The 24,027-nt window shown below is 48.4% G+C and overlaps 1 protein-coding gene across 2 annotated transcripts in view; it reads left to right on the top strand.

Annotated features, from left to right (window-relative positions):
• Nucleotides 1–14,698: 14,698 nt before the first annotated feature.
• Nucleotides 14,699–24,027, top strand: part of PNPT1 (polyribonucleotide nucleotidyltransferase 1) — a 50,957-nt gene continuing 41,628 nt past the window's right edge. Inside the window, exons 1-4 of one of the 2 annotated variants that reach the window (XM_028725119.2) lie at nt 14,699–14,917; nt 23,136–23,196; nt 23,364–23,438; nt 23,674–23,779. In XM_028725119.2, the coding sequence (XP_028580952.2) occupies nt 14,730–14,917; nt 23,136–23,196; nt 23,364–23,438; nt 23,674–23,779 (430 nt within the window). In that variant the 5' untranslated portion in view covers nt 14,699–14,729. The remainder of the gene's footprint in view (nt 14,918–23,135; nt 23,197–23,363; nt 23,439–23,673; nt 23,780–24,027) is intronic. The other variant, XM_028725120.2, reaches the window with a different exon arrangement.

Here is a 24,027-nt window from a genome sequence, read left to right on the forward strand (position 1 = left end):
AGGTTGCTAAATTAAGCAGATCCGAAAAGCTGCACAACCGCCTTTAGGCTGAGCTTCTCAGATGTTCTCCTGCAAGTATATCAGTTCAAATGCTTTTCTAAACATAAAATAAACAGTGACTCCATAAAATGAACAGGAACGTACAAAGCTCCCTTGTAACAAATAGGTTTATGGGAATAGGTTTCTGGGGGGGAAACCTGATTTCTAGTATTTCTAAACTTCTCTCTCAATTTTTCTCTGGACCATGCATTACCGTATTTTTCGCTCTATAGGACGCACCGGACCATAGGAGGGGGAGAACAGGGGGGGGGGATTTCTTGTTCTGCCCCTCTAAAACAAGGTGTGTTCAAGGTGCGTACAAGAGCAGGTCGGGGAACAGCACAAAGGCTGCGTGCAGCCTTGCCGCTGCCCCCCAAGCTTGTGGGGCTGGCGGTGGGGGGAAGCGCTGCTTTCCCCCACTGCTAGCCTCAAAGATCCCTGAAGCCTTTGGAGTGCAGCTGCACTACAAAGGCTTGAGGCTTCGGGGACAGCCTTTGTAGCCTCCGCAGGGCAGTGGGGTGAAGGCACTCCGCTGCCCTGCGGAGGCTTTGCGCAGCCATCCCCAAGCTAGAACAGCGAGGTGGAGGGCTGCGCAGCGCCCCAACTCGCTGTTTTGCTTCGGGGACAGCCTTTCAAGCCTTTGCTCAGCCATCCCGAAGCTAGAACAGCTTCGGGCTGCAGGCTGCTATCCGCAAGCCTTGGGAGCCCAGCCTGCATTCGCTCCCGCCGCGCTCCGAAGGCTTACAGATAGCTTCCTGAAGCCTGCATTCGCCCCATAGGACGCACACACATTTCCCCTTCATTTTTGCAGGGGGGAAAGTGCGTCCTATAGAGCGAAAAATACAATATTTGATAAATATCTAACCTGCCCCAACCCCACAGTCCTGTACCTTATTCTGGTGCCCATACCATCAGTGTTTAGGTCTTTCTGGCACGTGCGCTATAGCTCAATGGGAGAGCATCTTTCTTGCATACAGAAGATCCTGAGCTGACATTTCCAGGTAAGTCTGAGAATGTCCCTGCCTGAAACCCTGGAGAGTTAGTACCAGTCAGTGTAGACAATACTGAGTTAGATGGTCTGACTCAGGGTGGATCTACACACAGGAAAAGTAACGCTATATATAAGTCAGAAATTAAATCATTATAACAAAAAAAACCCGCTATGTAAAAATCACACAGAAATTGTTTTGCTCTCTGGCGCCATCTGGTGCTGCATGTTTTTAACACATTCAAAATGTTTTTTGACTAATGTAGCTGAGTCCTCAGTATAAGGCAGCATGAGAAGCGTATTAGCTCATTCTGTCTGACAGTTTATTGATCCAATAATCTCCCATCTACTTTCAAACAGACCGTCAGACCTTCATCCAGGGCGCTCGCCCTGTGGAACACCCTCCCATCAGATGTCAAACAGATAAACAACTACTTGACTTTTAAAAGACTATTATTATTATTATTTAGTGATGTATGGAAGTGAGAGCTGGACCATAAAGAAGGCTGATCGCTGAAGAATTGATGCTTTTGAATTATGGGGCTGGAGGAGACTCTTGAGAGTCCCATGGACTGCAAGAAGATCAAACCTATCCATTCTTAAGGAAATCAGCCCCGAGTGCTCACTGGAAGGACAGATAGTGAAGCTGAGGCTCCAGTACTTTGGCTCCCTCATGAGAAGAGAAGACTCCCTGGAAAAGACCCTGATGTTGGGAAAGATGGAGGGCACAAGGAGAAGGGGACGACAGAGGACGAGATGGTTGGACAGTGTGCTCGAAGCTACCAGCATGAGTTTGACCAAACTGCGGGAGGCAGTGGAAGACAGGAGTGCCTGGCGTGCTCTGGTCCATGGGGTCACGAAGAGTCGGACACGACTAAATGACTAATCAACAATTATTATTACAGTCAGACCTCTTCTTATGTCCCACCTCTGCTCGCGTCCATTTTGCTCAACGTCCGCAGCAAACCCAGAAGTAACCGGCGGGCTTGCCACTGTTCACGCATGCGTAGGAGTGGCAATCACCGTTCACACATGCGCAGAGGTGGGCAATCACCGCCTGCGCACAATGGTGCCTCTCCCAGCAACCCACTTTGACTTCCGTACGGGGCTCCGGAACGAATTGTGGTCGTGAGTAGAGGTTCCACTGTATTATTATGAGTGCGGAATCAGCCCTAAAAGGTGTGGGTTTTTTCTTTTTGTTCCTTTATTTTTCTGATTTTCAGTGGTTGCTGTTGCCATGCTTCATACTTACATATCAAAAAAAGAAAACATTTTCTTATCCTGGCTCAATAATCCTGCCCAGCAGAGTGAAGTCACGTGCATTTTTGCATGGCAGGTAAAATTTATGAACTCTCGAGAAGGTCTTCTGAATGGCATTTGCGTTTGGCAAGTTACTTGAGTGGCGGCTCCGGGTGGGTTTATCCTGGAACTGAAACGCTAAAACCCTTTCCCATGCCTCTATTCCAAGTCTGATGAAACAAACAAAAAAAATGTTATGGGAACAATCCTGATGTTTTCATTTGGTTTTTCATCCTACGCTGTTGGACTTACTAACAGGATTAGACTTGCCACCGGAAGAGTTCAGCGTTCTGCTACCCCAAAGCCTTAAGTTCTGCACTTAGCAGGAATAATAATAATAATAATAATTTTTATTTATACCCCGCCCTCCCCAGCCAAGGCCGGGCTCAGGGCAGCTAACAAGCAATAATAAAAACAAGTTGAATGAATACAACTTACAAACAAAATTAAAATACAACATTAAAATATTGAAACATTAAAATGTAGCCTCATTGCAGGAGAAGGAAAAGAAAAAAGAAAGAGGGGGAGGGAATCAAATTGGCTCCAAGCCAAAGGCCAGGCGGAAAAACTCTGTCTTACAGGCCCTGCGGAAAGAAATCCGATCCTGCAGGGCCCTGGTCTCATGAGGCAGAGCGTCCCACCAGGCCGGGGCCAGAGTTGAAAAGGCCCTGGCTCTGGATGAGGCTAATCTAACTTCCTTAGGGCCTGGGACCACTAGGGTGTTGCTATTTATGGACCTTGAGGCTCTCCGTGGGGCATATGGGAGAGGCGGTCCCGTAGGTACGAGGGTCCTAGGCCGTATAGGGCTTTAAAGGTCAAAAGCAGCACCTTAAATCTGACCCTGTACTCCACCGGGAGCCAGTGTAGCTGGAAAAGCACTGGGTGAATATGCTCCCATGGCAGAGACCCCGTGAGGAGCCTCACTGCAGCATTCTGCACCCGCTGGAGTTTCTGGGACAGCTTCAAGGGCAGCCCCGCGTAGAGCGAATTACAGTAGTCAAGCCTGGAGATGACCGTCGCATGATCACTGATACAGATGGGCCTACTCAATGTGTTGATTCTTGTTCTGCTTGGCTTTTCGTATTGCCCGGTTCTTAGCAACCCTGCCTATGAGAAAAGTGGAGAATGTGGGATGTAACATCACAAAAGCAGTCAAATACTACATTTCCTGTTTGCCTAGAGTGGACACACAGGGGAATGTTGCTCCAGCCAGGAGGACTTCCTGTCACACCTGGCCTGGAGCATCCTCCCCCTGCGTCAGACCAGGTAGATGGGCATAACCCTAAGAGACCCCATAAAAGGACTGGTCACGCAGCCATCTTCCCTTCTCCTTCGCTTTATTCCATCTTGATGCTTTTGCTGTCTGCTGGCTCTTAGCCAGCAGCACATGGCCTCAATCCCCATACGGGACGAGCCCACACTGTCTTCTGTAACTACAGTGGTACCTCAGGTTACATACGCTTCAGGCTACATACGCTTCAGGTTACAGACTCCGCTAACCCAGAAATATTACCTCAGGTTAAGAACTTTGCTTCAGGATGAGAACAGAAATCGTGCTCTGGCAGCGCGGCAGCAGCGGGAGGCCCCATTAGCTAAAGTGGTGCTTCAGGTTAAGAAGAGTTTCAGGTTAAGAACGGACCTCTGGAACGAATTAAACACTTAACCCACTGTACAAGCTAAAGCCTGCCTTCAGGATCCTACTGTGAACTGAATGTAAGTAAACTTCTTATTACTTTCAAGAAAAGACTGTGGTGTCTTTATTCTTTTTTAAGAGGGAACAAAGGGAATTTACCAGGATCAATCCAATCTGGACAAGCCAGACTGGATAGCTTAACTCAAGAGATTCTAACAAACCTACCAACTTCCTGCAATATACAGGAGAATGCTACCAGCTCACTGGTGCTGTGAGGAAGGATACTATTTAATCAATATATCCTCTCCTACTATCCACAACATTCCCACAGAGGTGTTGCAGCAGAAGATCATCAGGTGGGGAAAGGTGCACCCCTATGCGCCATTGGGAATGAGGAAGAAATTCAGGTTGGGTTGCTTTTTAAAGACCCTCCAAGTGTCCCAGTCCTGGAATTATAAAAGTCATCCTTGCTTCTGATTAGATCCTGGAATGACCCTATTTTTTATACCCCATTTATAATTTTGTAATTGAACCCAGCAGTCACGAAATTCAAAGACGCCTGCTTCTTGGGAGAAAAGCAATGACAAGCCTAGACAGCATCTTAAAAAGCAGAGACATCACCTTGCCAACAAAGGTCCGTATAGTTAAAAATATGGTTTTCCCAGTTGTGATGTATGGAAGTGAGAGCTGGACCATCGAGAAGGCTGATCTCCGAAGAATTGATGCTTTTGAATTATGGTGCTGGAGGAGACTCTTGAGAGTCCCATGGTCTGCAAGAAGATCAAACCTCTCCATTCTGAAGGAAATCAGCCCTGAGTGCTCACTGGAAGGACAGATCGTGAAGCTGAGGCTCCAATACTTTGGCCACCTCATGAGAAGAGAAGACTCCCTGGAAAAGACCCTGATGTTGGGAAAGATGGAGGGCACAAGGAGAAGGGGACGACAGAGGACGAGATGGTTGGACAGTGTTCTCAAAGCTACCAACATGGGTTTGACCAAACTGCAGGAGGCAGTGGAAGACAGGAGTGCCTGGCGTGCTCTGGTCCATGGGGTCACGAAGAGTCGGACACGACTAAATGACTAAACAACAACAACAATTGAACCCAGTTCATTTACTCCTGATTTTTCATCTTTCTTTTGACTTTATCATTGAAAGCTCCTTGTGTTGTATTTCTTATTTGGTTGTTGATGTCTGGCTTGTTTGTTTGTACTTTCTTTTCTTGTGTATTTTTTCTGTTTTTGTTTGTTAAGAAAAAATAAAAAATTAAACAGTAATATATAAGCTGTCTTCAGAAGGAAGTTATCTTCTTTTTTGAGCCCTGTTAAAATCATGACCTGCCAAGCCTAGTCATAGAACAGCTATGCGGCAAAAGAATTTGAATTCTCCTTCTGCATCTGAAAGCTTTATGCAAGATGACATCTCTGGATTGTTGAAACTCTTCCTCAGTTCAAAATCCTTCTAAACTAACCTTCCCACCCCTCCCCAATTAAAAACTTCTGGGTGGTTTGCATTTTCCAGCTGCTGCTATCTGTGGCAACATATAAATCAGAAAGAAAAGGGAAACCCTTAAGCTCTCTTTCCTAATTCTCTTTCCTTGGAAGTTTGGTTTACACAGGATGAAAAGAAATATTCTTGGCAATGTGGGTGGGGCTGAACAGTTCCAGGAAGAAAATGGGTCACCCAATTGATTTGAGGTTGGAAACAGTTCAGGTGAGCAGTATCTCCTGCGTAAAGGTGTCAGGTGTTGTGGCTAAAATTTAGCAGGAAATCATTTACTCAGTCCAGATCTCCCCCTAATCTCAGATGGCTGGAAGGTGGCTCTTGTTACCCAAGAGAGGGAGGGCAAAAACTTAAGTCATCTAGGGTGGTATCAAACTAACTCATACTGTCTGCGCAAGAAAAACCACTTGCACTGTTAAGTTGTGGGTGAACATATCAGACAACACAGCAATTCTTCAACAGCTCTTGTTTATTCACAGGCCAGAACAGAACTGAAGGGTTCAGCCAGCCTGCTTATATAGAGCTCCACTACAACGCAACAGTAACAACTTTCTGTAACTATCCAATCACTGAACGTCACTTTCCATTCCTTATTTGCATATGTGGACCTGAGTGAAAACTATCTACAGTATCCCCCTGCTGGCCCAGGGTGAGAACCTCAGTACATAACATGCACAACAGGACTCAACGCTTTCTCTCCCTGAGCGCACCCCACACCTTTGCCAAACTTGCCCCAGAGGGATGCGGGAGCCCCCAGAATGACTTTAGGGGGAACGGAGAGGAGGAGAGGAGGGAAAGTCCCATTGCACAAGTAGAAATCAATGTGCTGACACAATGAGTTAGTTGGCTGTAGATTTAGAGGGTTAGATTAATTCACGGAGGAGAGGACTATTCATGGCTTCTGGCCACGACGGCTATGCGCTGCCTCTGCTGTTATAGGTATCCATGCTTCTGAATACCAGTTGCTGGAAACCACAGGAGGGGACAGTGTTGCTCTTGTGCTCAAATCCTGCTTTCGGGCTTCCCAAAGGTATCTGAGTGGCCGCTGCAAGAACAGGATGGGCTAGATGGGCCATTGGCCTGATCCAGGAAGCTCTTCTAACGTGAATGTGGATCTCCTTGTTCCAGAAGTGCATTTGCAGCTAAATTTGTTCAGGGTGGGGGGCAGGCTTTTAAATATATATATATATATATATACAGTGGAACCTTGAGTTGCAGAAGTAATAAATTTAATAAATAATAAAATTTTATTATAAATAAAACATATATTTTATTGTATAAATAAAATAAATTGTATTTATACCCCGCCCTCCCCGGCCATGGCGGCTAACACCAATAGCCGGGGTGGCTAACACCAATCAAATCACAGTAAAAACATAATGGGGGGGGGGGGACAAAACAAACAAAACAAAACCAATTTAAAATACAGTGGTACCTCGGGTTACATACGCTTCAGGTTACATTCGCTTCAGGTTACAGACTCTGCTAACCCAGAAATAGTACCTCGGGTTAAGAACTTTGCTTCAGGATGAGAACAGAAATCGGGCTCCGGCAGCACAGTGGCAGCTGGAGGCCCCATTAGCTAAAGTGGTGTTTCAGGTTAAGAACAGTTTCAGGTTAAGAATGGACCTCCGGAACGAATTAAGTTCTTAACCCGAGGTACCACTGTACAGGTTAAAATGCAATTTAAAATGAAGCCTCATTTTAAAAGTAGCCGATAAATCAAGACCATAAGGGGAGGGAAACATAAGGGTCAGACTGAGTCCAAACCAAAGGCCAGGCAGAACAGCTCTGTCTTGCAGGCCGTGCGGAAAGATGTCAAGTCCCACAGGGCCCTAGTCTCTTGTGACAGAGTGTTCCATCAAGTCAGGGCCAGTACTGAAAAGGCCCTGGCCCTAGTTGAGACCAGTCTAACCACCTTGCGACCTGGGGCCTCCAAAATGTTGTCATTTGTAGACCTTAAGGTCCTCTGCAGGGCATACCAGGACTAACTGGTATCCCGGAGGCATGTCTGCAACTCGAAGCGTTCGCATCCAGAAGCGCTGTGTCTGCGTAAGCGCACGGTGCGATTTAGCGCTTCTGCGCATGCGCGACTGGTGAAACCCGGAAGTAACCATTCCGGTAATTCCAGGTTGCCGCGGGACACAACTTGAAAAGACGTAACCGGAAGTGGATGCAACATGAGGTATGACTGTATATATGCTGTAACAACTTTTGATGTAACGATATAACAAGGTTTTGCCCATTGTCACTGCACCTCCATAAAAGAACGTAGGGGACCAAAAAAGTTTAATACAGTTGGGCATGCGGTTAACCAGCTAATTGGTGCCACCTAATGGTAGAGAAAGGGAGTCGAGAAAGAGAGAAAGTTTGCGCAATTTAGAAGCCTTTTGTTTTCAGTACTTCTTGCTTTTGACAAACCTAGAGAGCATCTTAAAAAGCAGAGGCATCACCTTGCCAACAAAGGTCCATATAGTTAAAGCTATGGTTTTCCCAGTAGTGATGTATGGAAGTGAGAGCTGGACCATCAAGAAGGCTGATGCCGAAGAATTGATGCTTTTGAATTATGGTGCTGGAGGAGACTCTTGAGAGTCCCATGGACTGCAAGAAGATCAAACCTCTCCATTCTGAAGGAAATCAGCCCTGAGTGCTCACTGGAAGGACAGATCCTGAAGCTGAGGCTCCAATACTTTGGCCACCTCATGAGAAGAGAAGACTCCCTGGAAAAGACTCAGATGCTGGGAAAGATGGAGGGCACAAGGAGAAGGGGACGACAGAGGACGGTGTGGTTGGACAGTGTTCTCGAAGCTACCAGCATGAGTTTGACCAAACTGGGGGAGGCAGTGGAAGACAGGAGTGCCTGGTGTGCTCTGGTCCATGGGGTCATGAAGAGTCGGACATGACTAAATGACTAAACAACAACAACAACTTCTTGCTTTTGAAGTCAGAGATGATCAGGGCCCCTTCAGGTGTCCCCAGGAGGCAGTCACCAACTTAAATGACTTTAAAAGATTAGACAAATTCATGAGGGACAAAGCTGTCAATGGCTGCTAGCCACTATGGCAAATGAAGAAAGTGGGATAACATAATGACTACATAATTTACGTAATCACTTATGTAAATTACATAATTAAGTAATAAATTAAGTAGTTTATTTAAGTAATTAAGTAAATTAATAAATTAAGGAATTTTCACAACAGTAGGTGGTGAGATGAATAGCATAGGTTTTTTGAAGAATACAACCCGCAGAAACAGGGCTGCATGTGACAAATACAGGGCAAATCAGGAGACCATGACTTCTTACATCCTTACTACCATCATTAACTCATTGTTTTCTGGCTTCCATTCAACCAGCCCTTCTGCGTTCAGTCCTTGTACTCAGACACTTGGTACTCCCAGACTAAATCCCACCCAAATAATAGCGACAAGGACATAACGGCACATTCAGGTTGTGCAATTAAAGCTCTTGCACAACAAACTCGCTTTCCCTACACACACACCAAAACAAAATAGGGCTTTTTGCAATAAGGAAAGTGACTAGGAAACGCATTGGAAAGTGTGGGATAATGGTTGCTTAATGCACTGTCACATAATTTCTCCCAGAAACAAATCACAATGTATGCTCAGTAAATAGCAAGCATTGTCTAACCTCCCCATAAACTTTGTGCAGGCAAATCAGAATGAATGCCCAAGAAACAGATTGTCTGGGAGCAGCCATTGTTTTTATACAGTGTTTTTGAGATCTCAATTAGTGCACAAGACGGCTGAATGAAGTTAATAAACAGAGAGGCCACCTATGTGCAGAGATAATTTTTTCCCTCCCCAGGCTAGATCTAATTAAACCAAAAAAACACAGCAGATGAGACTGACACGACCTCTTCGATCTTCCATAAACCAGAGAGCAATTAAAGCAGCTTCCCTATCAATAGAAAGTGAATTATTGATCATCAAATGTCACTCACCCATGGTAGATGCTCACCAGCTTGGACTCAAAATTACGTTCCACAATATGATCTCAGAATGTGGTGCCTTCATTCTGTTGCCTTGATGCAGAGCAGGCTTGGAACGGTCCTTTATTTCAGAATGCATCACTCAGGTTAATAGTCGGCGTTTGCCCATTTTCACTGCTATGGAAGGTCACTCCACTTACGCTCTCTTCCAGTGTGGTGTAGTGGTTAAGAGCGATAGACTCGTAATCTGGGGAACCAGGTTCGCGTCTCCGCTCCTCTACCTGCAGCTGCTGGATGACCTTGGGCCAGTCACACTTCCTTGAAGTCTCTCAGCCCCACTCACCTCACAGAGTGTTTGTTGTGGGGGAGGAAGGGAAAGGAGAATGTTAGCCGCTTTGAGACTCCTTCAGGTAGTGATAAAGCGGGATATCAGATCCAAATCCAAACTCTTCTTCCAGGGATGAGGGACCCGTGGCCCTCCAGGTGTTGTTAGACTCCAACTCCCATCAACCCCAGCCACCATGCAAAGAGGTCAAGGATGGTGGGAAATGTAGTCCAGCAACTTGTGGAACACTACAGGTTCTCCGTTACTGTTCAATACTTCAGCTTTGCATCTATTCCCTCTCTTCTCTGTTCTCCATGTTTGTGTATGAACCAAATGATGATGGCACTTCACCCATCTTATCAAATGCACACTAGTTCACAAAACCTTGTGCTGCAATAGATCTGTTAATATTCGGTGGGGAGCACAGCACACTTTTTCATATTTTCATATTTCATATTTACACACATATATACATATATATACACCTTAAAGCCTCATCGCCTAGGACTTGCCGATCGAAAGGTTGGCAGTTCGAATCCCCGCTGCGGGGTGCGCTCCTGTCGCTCAGTCCCAGCGCCTGCCAACCTAGCAGTTCGAAAGCACCCCCTGGTGCAAGTAGATAAATAGGGACCACTTACTAGCGGGAAGGTAAACGGCGTTCCGTGTGCTGTGCTGGCTTGCCAGATGCAGCTTGTCACGCTGGCCACGTGACCCAGAAGTGTCTGCGGACAGCGCTGGCCCCCGGCCTATAGAGTGAGGTGGGCGCACAACCCTAGAGTCTGTCAAGACTGGCCCGTATGGGCAGGGGTACCTTTACCTTATACATATATATACACACATACATACCGAATCTGACTTTTGTAAGTGATGCTCCAAAAATGACACCACTGCTCTGTCAATTGCTTGCGAAATATACGTAAGCCGCAAGCAATAAATAAAATGAAAATGAAATAGCTTCCAGCTATTTCTGCATTGTTATAGATATAGTTATTTCAGACTAGCTTCAGATAGGAAGTGAAGTTAGTTTTGTCAGTTGCAGGTGGGAGGTCAGTCTGAAAGACACTGCAGATTCCTTCAAAACCTATTCCTTCCACCCACATCGTTCTGCCCGGACACTGAGGTCCAGTGCCGAGGGCTTTCTAGTAGTTCCCTTGCTGCGAGAAGCCAAGTTACAGGGAAACAGGTAGAGGGCCTTCTCGGTAGTGGCACCTGCCCTGTGGAACGCCCTCCCACCAGATGTCAAAAAGAACAACAACAACCAGACTCTTAGAAGACAACTGAAAGCAGATCTGTTTAGGGAAGCTTTTAATGTTTGATGGATTACTGTATTTTAATATTCTGTTGGAAGCCACCCAGAGTGGAGTATAAATAAATTGTTGTTGTTGTTGTTGTTGTTGTTGTTTATGGGAGGCTAGAATCTATAGGAGGAAGCTTGTGGAATGGCCTTAGCTGCTCAGTTCCCGCCATTTGCATTTTAAAAGAGTAATCTCTGTTGCCATAAATACAAATGGGGAGGGGGCTTTCCCCACCTCGCCTGGTAGGATGCCACATCATCTTGGCTGGAGAACAATAGGCCAAGGGGGCTTTTGTGTGTGTGTGTGTGTGTGTGTGTGTGTGAGAGAGAGAGAGAGAGAGAGAGAGAGAGAGAGGTGGGGGAGAGAGAGGGGGGGGGGAGTTTTGGATTATGTTGGAAGCTGGGTACACAGAGGCTTGCATTGCTCTGTGCTGGGATTCGCTGGAAAACTTAATGGGGAAGTGAGGTCTGTTGGGAGTGTTAATGCTGTGAGCCCTCCAGCCTATACTCAGGCTGCATATATGTGTAAATAAAGCCACATATCCTCAAAGATACCACAGCCACTGACCTTCATTCTAAAGTAACCACACCTCAGTAAGCCAGACACCCATAGTGTCTATCGCTATTTCGAGACGGAAGTTTCGTGCAACTGTATAATGCACATCAGCTAGTACTAATTTAATCATGTGTGAAGTCCGATACTGGCACAATTGTTGCTTTGAGCTCACATTATTCTGCTGTCTGAGCATGAATGAACAATCATCTCTGGTCTCCAGCAAGAGAGCTATATAACTTTACACTTCATGGAATAATTAATATCCTTTTTAAAAATAATAATAAGACTTGCCCGTAATGTATCATACCTTAAGCACACACAAGCATAATTAAAAACATTTTTGCTTTCCATAGTACACCATAAAGTTGGTATATAATACTCAGCTATTAAGTCTGTCTCTTCTTTTAGGGTTGCCAGCTTTTCAGCTGGCTACTGTAGCTCTGTAGCTTCAATTGAAGTTGGGCATTTAGTGTCTCCAATCCCATGCTGAGGAATATGCTTCTAGCAAAGGTTCAACAGGCATCCTTGATTTTAAGTTTCATGTGCCCCTTTCATGTGGACAGGTCTCTTCAGTTGTTCCTGGTTTTTTTTTCCAAGATGCGCCAGTCATTATTATTTTTGTTGTTTTTAAGGTATATGATTTTTTTTGTAGAGTCGTACCTTGGATCTCTTGAAGACAGGAGTGCCTGGCATGCTCTGGTCCATGGGGTCACAAAGAGTTGGACACGACTAAACGACTAAACAACAACAACCTTGGATCTTGAATGCCTTGGCTCCCAAACAAATCGGCTCCCGGACGATTGAAACCCAGAAGTGAGTGTTCCGGTTTTCGAAAGATTTTCGGGAGCCGAGTGTCCTGCAGCCAATCAGAAGCCACGCTTTGGTTTCTGAACGTTTTGGAAGTTGAATGGACTTCCAGAATGGATTCCATTCAACTCCCAAGGTACGACCGTACATGCAAATTTTATATAGAAAATAATATATTATATTTTAAATTTCCAGAGTTTACTGGAAGGAGCTTGATAACTTTCAACAGCTTAACATGAGCTTATGATAATAAATTTCACTCAGTTTTGTACTAATTACCCTTCTTTTAGCTATTCTATTTACGTTATATTACATTATTTGTACATTTGCTCTTGAACAATATTTCCCCTTGAAATGACTTGAACAAACAAAGTTCTTTCCTGTCCTTTTTTGCCTTAGTGGTGTTACCCCAGTTCTTTGGTTCGTTTTACTAATCTATAAAAATCAACACTGGGTGGTTCTCGGTGACCTGTTTCCTGAATTGCTTGCAGAGAGATTAGATGATGTTGGCTATTTAATAAGCATTAATTCTGATTTGTTTGCAGGGATGTTAGATGACGTGTCAAAGCAAGTGCTTATCCCACACATTCCGGTACACATTCCTAACCACGAAAGTGTGATGGGGGGGATGGGTTTTTGAGCAAGACCTCCTTATCAACTCCCCTGTTCAGTGGGCAGGAGTTTCAACAATTTGCTTTAACGCAAGCCATAGGGCTGTGCCAACAAGACACAGAGTCACATTATATTTGGAACAACACAAAGTGTCTTAGAATCATAGAATCATAGAGTTGGAAGAGACCACAAGGGCCATTGAGTCCAACCCCCTGCCAAGCAGGAAACACCATCAGAGCACTCCTGACATATGGTTGTCAAGCCTCTGCTTAAAGTCCTCCAAAGAAGGAGACTCCACCACACTCCTTGGCAGCAAATTCCACTGTCGAACAGCTCTTACTGTCAGGAAGTTCTTCCTAATGTTTAGGTGGAATCTTCTTTCTTGTCTTCACCACACCTAAATACCAACAGTTGCAGGTGTTGTTTGGCATCTTCAAAGAAGAGATAGTGACTCTGCTTATAGATACCGGTTTATTAAGTCTGAATAAGTAGTTGGAAGGCTTCGTCTAGAAAGTCAAGTGAACCCTTAGTCATGCAGGCATGTCCAAAGTCCGTTTCGGGGGCCTAATCCGGATCACCAGTCGGTTTAATCTGGTCCCTGTGGCAGTTTAATCTTTAAAAAAGCACAACAAATATGGTTTGGGTAAAATCCCAAAAAAAAAGGTCATCAACTTCGGTTGGCCCTTTGGTCAGCCCTCACGGCCCTTCACTTCATCAAATCTGGCCCTCTTTGGAAAAAGTTTGGACACCACTTAGTGGCACAAACTCCACTGAGAAATCTGTGCCGCCTGGATGTCACTACATCCCTTTTCTGCTCCACAAGCCTTTGTGCCCGTGTCTGTGTCCAGCCTTGCAGGCAGATCCTAATGTGGATTTTTATCCCCTCTTTCTTCCTGATGTAGATCTTTACTCACCCCTTCTCAACATTAAAAAAAAACGAAGATCATGACCACTGGTCCCATTACCTCCTGGCAAATAGAAGGAGAAGAAATGGAGGCAGTGAGAGATTTTACTTTCTTGGGTTCCATGATCACTGCAGATGGTGACAGCAGCCACGAAATTAAAAGACGCCTGCTCCTTGGGAGAAAGGCGATGGCAAACCTAGACAGCATCTTAAAAAGCAGAGACATCACCTTGCCAACAAAGGTCCGTATAGTTAAAGCCATGGTTTTCCCAGTAGTGATGTATGGAAGTGAGAGCTGGACCATAAAGAAGGCTGAGCGCTGAAGAATTGATGCTTTTGAATGATGGTGCTGGAGGAGACTCTTGAGAGTCCCATGGAGCCAGCCAGAAACCCAACTGATTTACACACACACACAAAAGTTTCAATAAAGTTTGTAATTTAAAACCAAAAAAACTACAGCACCCACAATTCTTTGCGGGAATGAACGCGCATCGAACCTCTGCTCCGCCGCGCCACTTGCCATGAACAGGAGAGAGCCAGAAAACGCCGCCGGCGTTCTAAGTCTCCTCTTATTGGCCCAGCCGCGGCATCTGGCCGGCCACTGAGGGGCGAGCTCCGGCGCGTGCGCACTGCCGCCGGCTTCTCCTTGGCTTTCGGGGAATCGAAATCGAACCTCGGCACCGCTCCGTTCTCATTGGTGGGCGCCCCTTTGCTCCGCCCCTTTCGCCGGCGGTTTTATCTCGGGGAGCCAATCGGCTTGCGCCTTAGTGCGAAGTGAGTGCGGGGTCGGAGGTCGCGCTTTGCCGGGCGACTGTGGTGTCATGGCGGCCGCCAGCGCAGTCTGCCTTTCGTGGCTGAGGCGGAGGGCGAGCGCTTGCCGGGGTAGCGGCGCCATGGAGCCCTGGCTGAGGGGTCCGGGCTGCCTCCGCCTGGCGCGGCTGGCTCGGGCTCGAGGCCTGTGGAGCTCTGCTGGAGGCCCCAAAGCGGTGTCTGTGGACGTGGGGGGCAGGTAAGGAGTAGGGAGGCAACGGTGACTGGTTCCCCTGCGCATAAAAAGCGGTGTGTGATCCTCTTCATTTCCTCCAGGGCTTAAAACCTACCAGGGTTCAGCCTTGGAATCCGTTCCCAAAGCCGCGCCTGACTCCTGGGGGTGTTTGATGTTGCCTCTGCCCACGTGCAGAGTGTCTTTGCCCTCACCGCCTTGCATAGTGAAGAATTACAGAATCACAGGGTTGGAAGAGGCCTCCTTTGAAGATATGATGGGTTGTAACAGTCTGCCTGCAGTTGGGAATTTATTTTTGTAATCATTTTTATTAATTTTCCATTTTTCCAATATTGTATCATAACAAATAATTCGCTACTTCAAGAGTTTTCCCTCCCCCCTCAGACTTCCCTCAACCTCCTTCTCTGGTTTATTTTAACATAGTATTATTTCCTGCATATCTTCATTCCATTTGTTTTTAACATTTGATCTTATGTTGTTGTTCAGTCATGGTGACCCCATGGACCAGAGCATGCCAGGCACTCCTGTCCTCCACTGCCTCCCGCAGTTTGGTCAAACTCATGCTGGTAGCTTCGAGAACACTGTCCAACCATCACGTCCTCTGTCGTGCCCTTCTCCTTGTGCCCTCAATCTTTCCCAGCATCAGGGTCTTTTTCCAGGGAGTCTTCTCATGAGGTGGCCAAAGTATTGGAGCCTCAGCTTCAGGATCTGTCCTTCCAGTGAGCACTCAGGGCTGATTTCCTTCAGAATGGAGAGGTTTGATCTTCTTGCAGTCCATGGGACTCTCAAGAGTCAACTCCAGCACCATAATTCAAAAGCATCAATTCTTCGGCAGTCAGCCTTCTTTATGGTCCAGCTCTCACTTCCATACATCACTACTGGGAAAACCATAGCTTTAACTATACGAACCTTTATTGGCAAGAGGGTGACCTAGTCCAAATGAATCTCAGCGTGCAGTCAGTCCCCCAAAATCCAATATTTGAAACCATACTGGACACCGCTTAGCTTTGCAAATGTTCTTGTGGTTTTGTTACTGCTGTACCACACCACTATACTTTTCCATTTCTTTTCCAGAGAAGGAGCAACCTTGAGTTTGGTGCAGTTTTAATGTTTGTCCGCATAGCTTTTTTGCCACTCGCAGGGATCACTTTGTGATGTGGGTAGGGGAAAGATGAAAGGGGGAAAAAATCAAGGTGGAAGCAGAAACATGTTCCCACGCTGCTGTCACTTCTGAGCAGGTGGGGTAAAAAACATCAGTCCTGACTTAAAACATATAAATAGGCATCCAAACAAGATTGATAAGACATATGTTCAAAGGTCAAAAGCGCTTTTCTTAGTTGTTAACGTGAACTGGTAATGTTTATTTTATTTTTTATATCTGCTGTTATATTTGCAAGATATATACTGTCAGGGGTTCAGGAGCAGAGGGACAGGAAAGGGAGGAATTAGAGACCGAGGGAGAGGGTTCGGAGGGAGAAGTCAGCGATGATAGCCATCCGAGGTCTCTAAGTCTCTCCAGTGAATCAGAGGATTCACAGAAAGGGGCTCCAGTGGTCAGAGCCGGGGGGTTGCCAGAGGGAACACCCCAGGAAGGAGGGGCCAGAGGGGACTCAGAGAGCAGCAGCTGGAAATCGGGACCAGCTTCTCCACCGGAGAGCAGTAAGGGGGAGGAGTCCCAAACATCGGCAGCAGGCAGCATTCCGTCAGCGGAAGGACAGGAGTCAGGGTTAGCCACGCCTGCATCAGAGAGCGAGGTAACGGTCAAAAGGAAGGTCAGGGGCAGCGCGCGCGTGCCAAGTTCAAATGTACAAGAGGGGGGCGCAATGGGCAGTCCGGAGAGAGAGCCGGGTCCCAAAGCCCGCCGGAGAGAAGGGGAGGAGTCCGAAGGGTCCGCTTCCGAGGCATCCAGGAAGGAAGGCACCCAGGGGGGTAGTAGGACCCAGAGGAGGAAGGAGAAACGTAGAAGGTGGAGTAAGGCTAGAGTCTTAAGCTGGTGTACAGGGGGCGGAGACTCAGACGAGGCTTCGCTGGTCTAGGGTCTAGACGTAGAGACGCACGCTAGTGCTTGAAAATGGAAACTAAATGTCAATAAAGACTTCTGTACAGTTCTACTGGCTAGCGTTGGTCTTCTGTGAGCTGAGACCTGGAGGCAGTCTCTGACAGTAAGCCTCGTCTCACGTATCATCGGTTTTCTTCGCCTCAAGCATCGCTAAGGAAGCGAGGCAGGGAGGGTAGAAGACTGGTGCCTTGCGAGCTCACAAGAGTCAGGCAAGATGACTACAGAACAGAAAATAGCTTCCCTGCAAGAAGCGGTGACACTACTCAACGCTGAAATAATCGCATCCAGGAAGAGAGAGGAAGAAGCGGCAGCTGCCTGCAGAGATCTTCAAGTCAGGTTGGAAGGGCTTGTAAAGCAGGGGATCCCAGTACCCAGATCCGAGGGGATCGGTTTGGGGAAGAGAGGAGGCAGCATTGTATCTCATTTTGATGGGAATTTGCAGCAGTACCCCAATTTCCGAGCAGATGTGCTGTTTGCGCTGCAGCTGCTGGAAAGAGACTTTAGAGATGAGCGGGAGAAAGTGGGGTTTATTTTGTCTCATCTGCATGGGGACGCGAAAGCATGGCTGCGCAACCTGTGGAGGGATAAGGATCCAGCGCTCCAAAGCGCAGATGCGTTCATTAAGGCGATGGACTCCTGTTTCTTATCCAAAATAGACCTTGACATTGCCCGGAGGGACATATTTGGGCTAAGACAAGGGAAAGCCAGCGTAAGGCAGTATCATTCCCGGTTTTTTGCATTGGTCAACGCGCTGAATTGGGATAAGGATTCTCCGCCGGTTAGAGACCTTTTTTGGGAGGGTCTGAATGCACAGATCAAGGATGAGATGGCAAGGGGAGAGAGACCCACAACCACTCAACAAGTGGTTGAAAGAGCGTTGTCTATTGGGGTGAGGCAGGAAGAACGCCCGTGGAGCAAAGAAGAAGGGCGTTGGGGACGCTCACCAGCGAGAGTGCCCTCCCTCTTGCCCAGAGAGGCAGCGCGTGCGCAGTCCACGCCTCCACAGGGAGGGGGCGAGGAGCAGATGGAGATTGGCGGTGCTAGGGCTCACTCAGCTACCAGAGCCTTAACACCGGGAGCAGTAAAATCGAAGCTGCCTAGAAGGAACAGGAAGTGTTATATATGTGAGAGTGCAGAGCACATGGCGAAAGAGTGTCCCCAGAGGATCCTCAAGCACACTGCAGCTTCAGTGCAAGTATTGGAAACAACTCAGCAGAGAGCACCACAGCAGGGAAACGACCAAGTCTGGCTGGAAGAGGAGGCACTGGGGCCCAGCCAGACGAGTCAGTGAGGAAGTCCCCAGAGATTTTGCAGCCCACAGACCCCCTCCCGCCCAAGCCAGTGGTGCAGCTAACCGCATCGCTTCAGCTGCCCAATGGACTCACCTTAGAAGTGCCTATTACAATTGACTCTGGCAGTAACGCAGACTTTATAGGATTGGAGTTCATTCAACAACACAACGTAGCATTACTGCCAGCCACACTGCCCCTGAAGGTTGTCACGGTGGATGGCAGGGAACTGCTAGGGGGGCAGGTGGTGCAGCAGACGCCGCCTATGGTGATGCAAATTGGGAATCACCGGGAAGTCATCAGTTTCAATGTCACCCAACTGTCCGACACGCCTATAGTATTAGGCATGAGTTGGCTGCACAGACACAGCCCAGCATTGGCTTGGTACCAGCGCCAACTGACTTTTGGCTCCTCCTACTGTGCAGAACACTGCATTATACCCAGCCCGGAAGGGGAAGAGGAGGACCCGCAGTTACAGTTGGGCACGCTGCAAGCAGTACCCCACAAGTATGCGGAGTTTTTGGAGGTATTCTGCGAGAAGGAGGCGGACAAGCTACCCCCTCACAGACCCTATGATTGCAAGATTGACCTCCTGCCGGGGGCGACGCTGCCAACTGGGAAACTGTACTCCATGTCTGAGGATGAACTGCAAGAACTCAGGGAGTTCATAGATCACAATTTGAAGCGTGGGTTCATCCGGGAGTCGAAAGCGGTGGGAGGCAGTCCCGTATTCTTTGTGAAGAAGCGGGACACGCCCCAACGGAGGCTGGTGGTGGACTTCAGAATCTTAAATTCGAAAACCAAGCCCTCAGCTTTCCCCATGCCCAAGATAGACGACCTGCTCGCGACGGTGCGGAAAGGACGCGTTTTCACCAAGCTGGATCTACGTGGGGCGTACAACCTGATTCGCATGCGCGACGGCGACGAGTGGAAGACGGCCATGTTCACGCCACTGGGCACCTACGAATACAGAGTTATGCCCTTCGGATTACAAAATGGCTCTCACACTTTCCAAGCCTTTATGCATCACGTGCTGGCGGGGCTCCTTTACAAGAAGTGCGTATGCTTCCTGGACGACATCCTGATTTTTTCAGAATCGCGAGAGGCGCACGAGAGGGATGTCAGGGAAGTTCTGCAGAGACTGAAGGAGCACAGGCTGTACGCCAAGCTGGAGAAGTGCCAGTTCGACGTGACGGAGGTGGATTTCCTGGGCTACAAGTTGTCGGACAAGGGGCTCGCCATGGACAGCGCCAAGGTTCGCGCAGTTTTGGACTGGAAAAGCCCACGCAATCGGAAGGAAGTCCAGCGGTTTGTCGGCTTTGCCAACTTTTACCGCAAGTTCATCAAGGGATTTGCCATGCAGACAGCGGCCATCACCGACACGCTCAGCTCCAAGAAGAAGAAATTCATCTGGACGGAGCAAGCGGAGCAGTCCTTTCAGAAACTCAAGCGTCTCTTCGCGTCCGAAGAGCAGCTGCTGCATGTGAATCCCAGCAGACCCATGAGGGTGGAGACAGACGCCTCAGACAGAGCCGTGGGAGCTGTCCTGTTGCAACAAGACCAGCAGGGGGACTGGAGGCCGTGCGCCTTCTACTCGAGGAAGCTCAGCAAGTCGGAGCAGAATTACACTATCTGGGACAGGGAGTTGCTAGCCATACATGCAGCATTCAAGGCATGGAGGCACTTCCTCATCGGAGCCAGACATACAGTGCAGGTCCACACGGACCACAAGAATCTGGAGTACTGGCGCACGGCTAGGTTCCTCAACCAGAGACACATTAGATGGGCAGAGTTCTTCGCGGACTTCGACTTCAAGATAGAGTACATCCCAGGCGACAACAACGTGATGGCGGATGCATTGTCCAGAAAGCCGCAATACCTGGAGGAGGCGGCACCGTCGGCGGCCAAGCACATTTTCGCACCGGAAGCGTGGGCATGCGCGTCGGCAACCGTGGACCTGGACGCCGTACGTCGCGCGCTGCGGGAAGACCCCTTCGCACGGGCCAAGATGGAGGAGGTGCACAGGGGCACTGCGAGGGCCGACGAGTTCCAGATACGCGATGGGTTGCTCCTCCACAAGGGAGCACTCTACGTGCCGGGAGACGACCTCCGCGCAAGGGTCCTGCAGCAGCTACACGACGCTCCCACCGCCGGGCACTTTGGCAAAGAAAAGACTGTCGAACTAGTAGCCAGAGACTTTTGGTGGCCCAAGATGCGGGGGGAAGTAGCGGATTACGTCTCGAGATGTGACACCTGCCAAAGGGCCAAGTCAGTTCACAGACCGCCGGCGGGACTGCTGGAACCGCTGCAGACACCGTCTGAACCGTGGGAGAGGGTGGCCCTGGACTTCGTCACGGATCTGCCCAGCTCGAGGGGAAAGACAGCAGTGCTAGTGGTGGTGGACATGTTTACTAAGATGGCACACTTCATTCCGTGTGCGAAGGTAGCCACGGCAGAGCAGACCGCCAAGCTGTTCATAGACCACGTGTTCAAAGTCCACGGTCTGCCACGGTCTATTCTCTCCGACCGGGGGCGACAGTTCATCTCGAACTTCTGGCAGAAGCTGATGGGCATTCTGAACGTCAAAGTCAATTTGGCGTCGGCGAGACACCCACAGACCAACGGGCAAGCGGAGAGGGTCAACGCCATCATGCAGCAGTACCTGAGATGCTACGCCAATCAGCAGCCCACGACATGGGTGGACTACCTGCCGCTCGCCGAGTTCGCTTACAACAATACGAAGCACGTGTCGACGGGGGTGACGCCGTTCTTCGCCAACAACGGGAGGCATCCCAGAACCTTCCCGGGTTTAGAGAGAGTGGGGGAGGGGGAGCCACAGGCAGCGGAAGCCTTAGCGTCGGAGTTGCAGGAAGTCCACGAACAACTCAGGAGGCAGTTAGAACTAGCAAAGCACGCATACAAGGTGCAGGCTGACAGACACAGAAGAGTTGGGGAAGACATACAGGTGGGAGACTGGGTCTGGTTAGCAGCGCAAGCAGTGCCGACCAGATCGTTAGCGAAGAAGAAGCTAGGGCACAAGCAGCTAGGACCTTACCAAGTCCAGGCACAGGTCAATCCAGTGGCCTTCCGGTTGGCTCTTCCGGAGGGTTCCAGAATGCATCCGGTGTTCCATAGATCGGTGCTCACGCCCTACAAAGCACCTCATAGGTTTCAGGAGCCAGACACAGCACCAGACCCGCTCAGAGGAGGGCCCAGAGAGGGGGGGTCGCCTAGGAGGGGGCACATCAACGAGGTCACAGAGATTTTAGACTCGAGATGGGGGGAAGAGGGAGTAGAATATTTCCTAGCCAGAGAGGGTACCCCAGCCACTGCCAACAGCTGGGTACCGGACTATGCCTTGGAGGAGCCTCTGCTCAAAGAGGAGTTTCATGCCATCTTCCCGCACAGGCCCATGCCAGCAGAGTATTTCGACGACTGGCTCTTCACACCCACTCTTTCAGCCAGCACATTCCTGGGGTTCGACTCGGACGAGGAACAGGCACCAGTCCCCAGCTCCCAGGTGGGTTCGCCACCGGGGTCTGCCTCAGACCACTCGTATTGGTGGGACGATCAACCAGAGGAGCAGTGGCGCAGGAAGTGGCTGAGGGGTCCTTGGATGGGACCACCCGAAGAGGGGGAGAGGGGCGAGACGCATATGGACGTGTTGGGGGACAACGTGGGGTTCGAGCACGAAGACAGAGAGATGGAAGCAGAGGAGAGCGACGTTGACGAGTACATGGGGGACGAACTGTATCCTGCAAGCACCCCCGCTACGACGGAGCACCCAGTACCCGCACCGGAAGGAGGGGAGGGGGGAAGGGGGGGCTTCGAGGGGGGGATGGATGTCAGGGGTTCAGGAGCAGAGGGACAGGAAAGGGAGGAATTAGAGACCGAGGGAGAGGGTTCGGAGGGAGAAGTCAGCGATGATAGCCATCCGAGGTCTCTAAGTCTCTCCAGTGAATCAGAGGATTCACAGAAAGGGGCTCCAGTGGTCAGAGCCGGGGGGTTGCCAGAGGGAACACCCCAGGAAGGAGGGGCCAGAGGGGACTCAGAGAGCAGCAGCTGGAAATCGGGACCAGCTTCTCCACCGGAGAGCAGTAAGGGGGAGGAGTCCCAAACATCGGCAGCAGGCAGCATTCCGTCAGCGGAAGGACAGGAGTCAGGGTTAGCCACGCCTGCATCAGAGAGCGAGGTAACGGTCAAAAGGAAGGTCAGGGGCAGCGCGCGCGCGCCAAGTTCAAATGTACAAGAGGGGGGCGCAATGGGCAGTCCGGAGAGAGAGCCGGGTCCCAAAGCCCGCCGGAGAGAAGGGGAGGAGTCCGAAGGGTCCGCTTCCGAGGCATCCAGGAAGGAAGGCACCCAGGGGGGTAGTAGGACCCAGAGGAGGAAGGAGAAACGTAGAAGGTGGAGTAAGGCTAGAGTCTTAAGCTGGTGTACAGGGGGCGGAGACTCAGACGAGGCTTCGCTGGTCTAGGGTCTAGACGTAGAGACGCACGCTAGTGCTTGAAAATGGAAACTAAATGTCAATAAAGACTTCTGTACAGTTCTACTGGCTAGCGTTGGTCTTCTGTGAGCTGAGACCTGGAGGCAGTCTCTGACATATACGTATATAAATATAAGCAAAACTTGTGAAGGGAGACTCTTCCCTCACAGCTGACCAGCTTCAGTTTTATAGTAAAGTGAAAGTTCTTCTAAATGTGTGGGGTGCCTTTTCTCATGCCTTCTACCTACAGCATTATGAAATTATGAAAGCACCTGCAGGCATTTGCAGGGTGTGTTTGCCTGTCAGCTGAATAATGCAGCCCCTTGCCGCACAGATCTAAGAGAAATATAAATTTTCACATAATGAAACTTTTCTTTAATTTCCTTTCTTCAGAAAATTAGAAATCTCTTCTGGAAAATTAGCCCGATTCGCTGACGGATGTGCTGTAGTACAGGTAGAAAATTATTCAATAACCATATACCATTGAAATATATTTCAATTGTTTGATACATTTTGCCTATCTTTCCAGAAATATAGCAGATATAGAGATTGATATCTCATTGCTCTGTACTGAAGAAGTGTGCCTAATACCTTTCTCCCCCTCTTTTTAAAAAAAATAAGCTAGGTGATACATCAGTGATGGTGACAGCGGTCAGTAAAATGAAGCCTTCTCCATCTCAGTTCATGCCTTTGGTGGTGAGTAGCACTGAAGTATTTAACATAATGCATAGCTTTGCATAAAATTATACTAGTTTGTTATAATGCAAATATCTTTCAAAGAACCAAGTTAAAACATTTCTAGACAAAAGCCTATAAAATTATTTTATTGGTCTGGGTGAATCAGATAAATTGGATTGGTATCTTGTGATTTTCTACAGTGTCCTGTGCTTAATAAAATAAAAGGGAACAATAATATTGTCTCTTATGTAAGGTTGACTATCGACAAAAAGCTGCTGCAGCAGGAAGAATTCCTACCAATTATCTGAGAAGAGAACTGAGCTCTACCGATAAAGAAATTCTTACAAGCAGAGTAATAGGTATGTACTATAAGTCTGAGCTGTGTTCTATTATAACTATTCCAATAATTTCTTGGAAATTTGAAAAGGGGGACTTTGGCTTTCCCCATGATGCAGTAGTTTCTTAATATATTTAGGGGAAATTGTGCCTTACATGCTACTTACCTTGGGATGACATAAACCTGATCCTAAGCATTCTAACCGGGACGCAAATCTCATTGATTTCAGTGGACTGGCTTCCAAGGTAATTGAGCCCTGCATGCATTTCT

This window comes from Podarcis muralis, chromosome 3, assembly GCF_964188315.1.
Source record: "Podarcis muralis chromosome 3, rPodMur119.hap1.1, whole genome shotgun sequence".
Lineage (NCBI taxonomy): Eukaryota > Metazoa > Chordata > Lepidosauria > Squamata > Lacertidae > Podarcis > Podarcis muralis.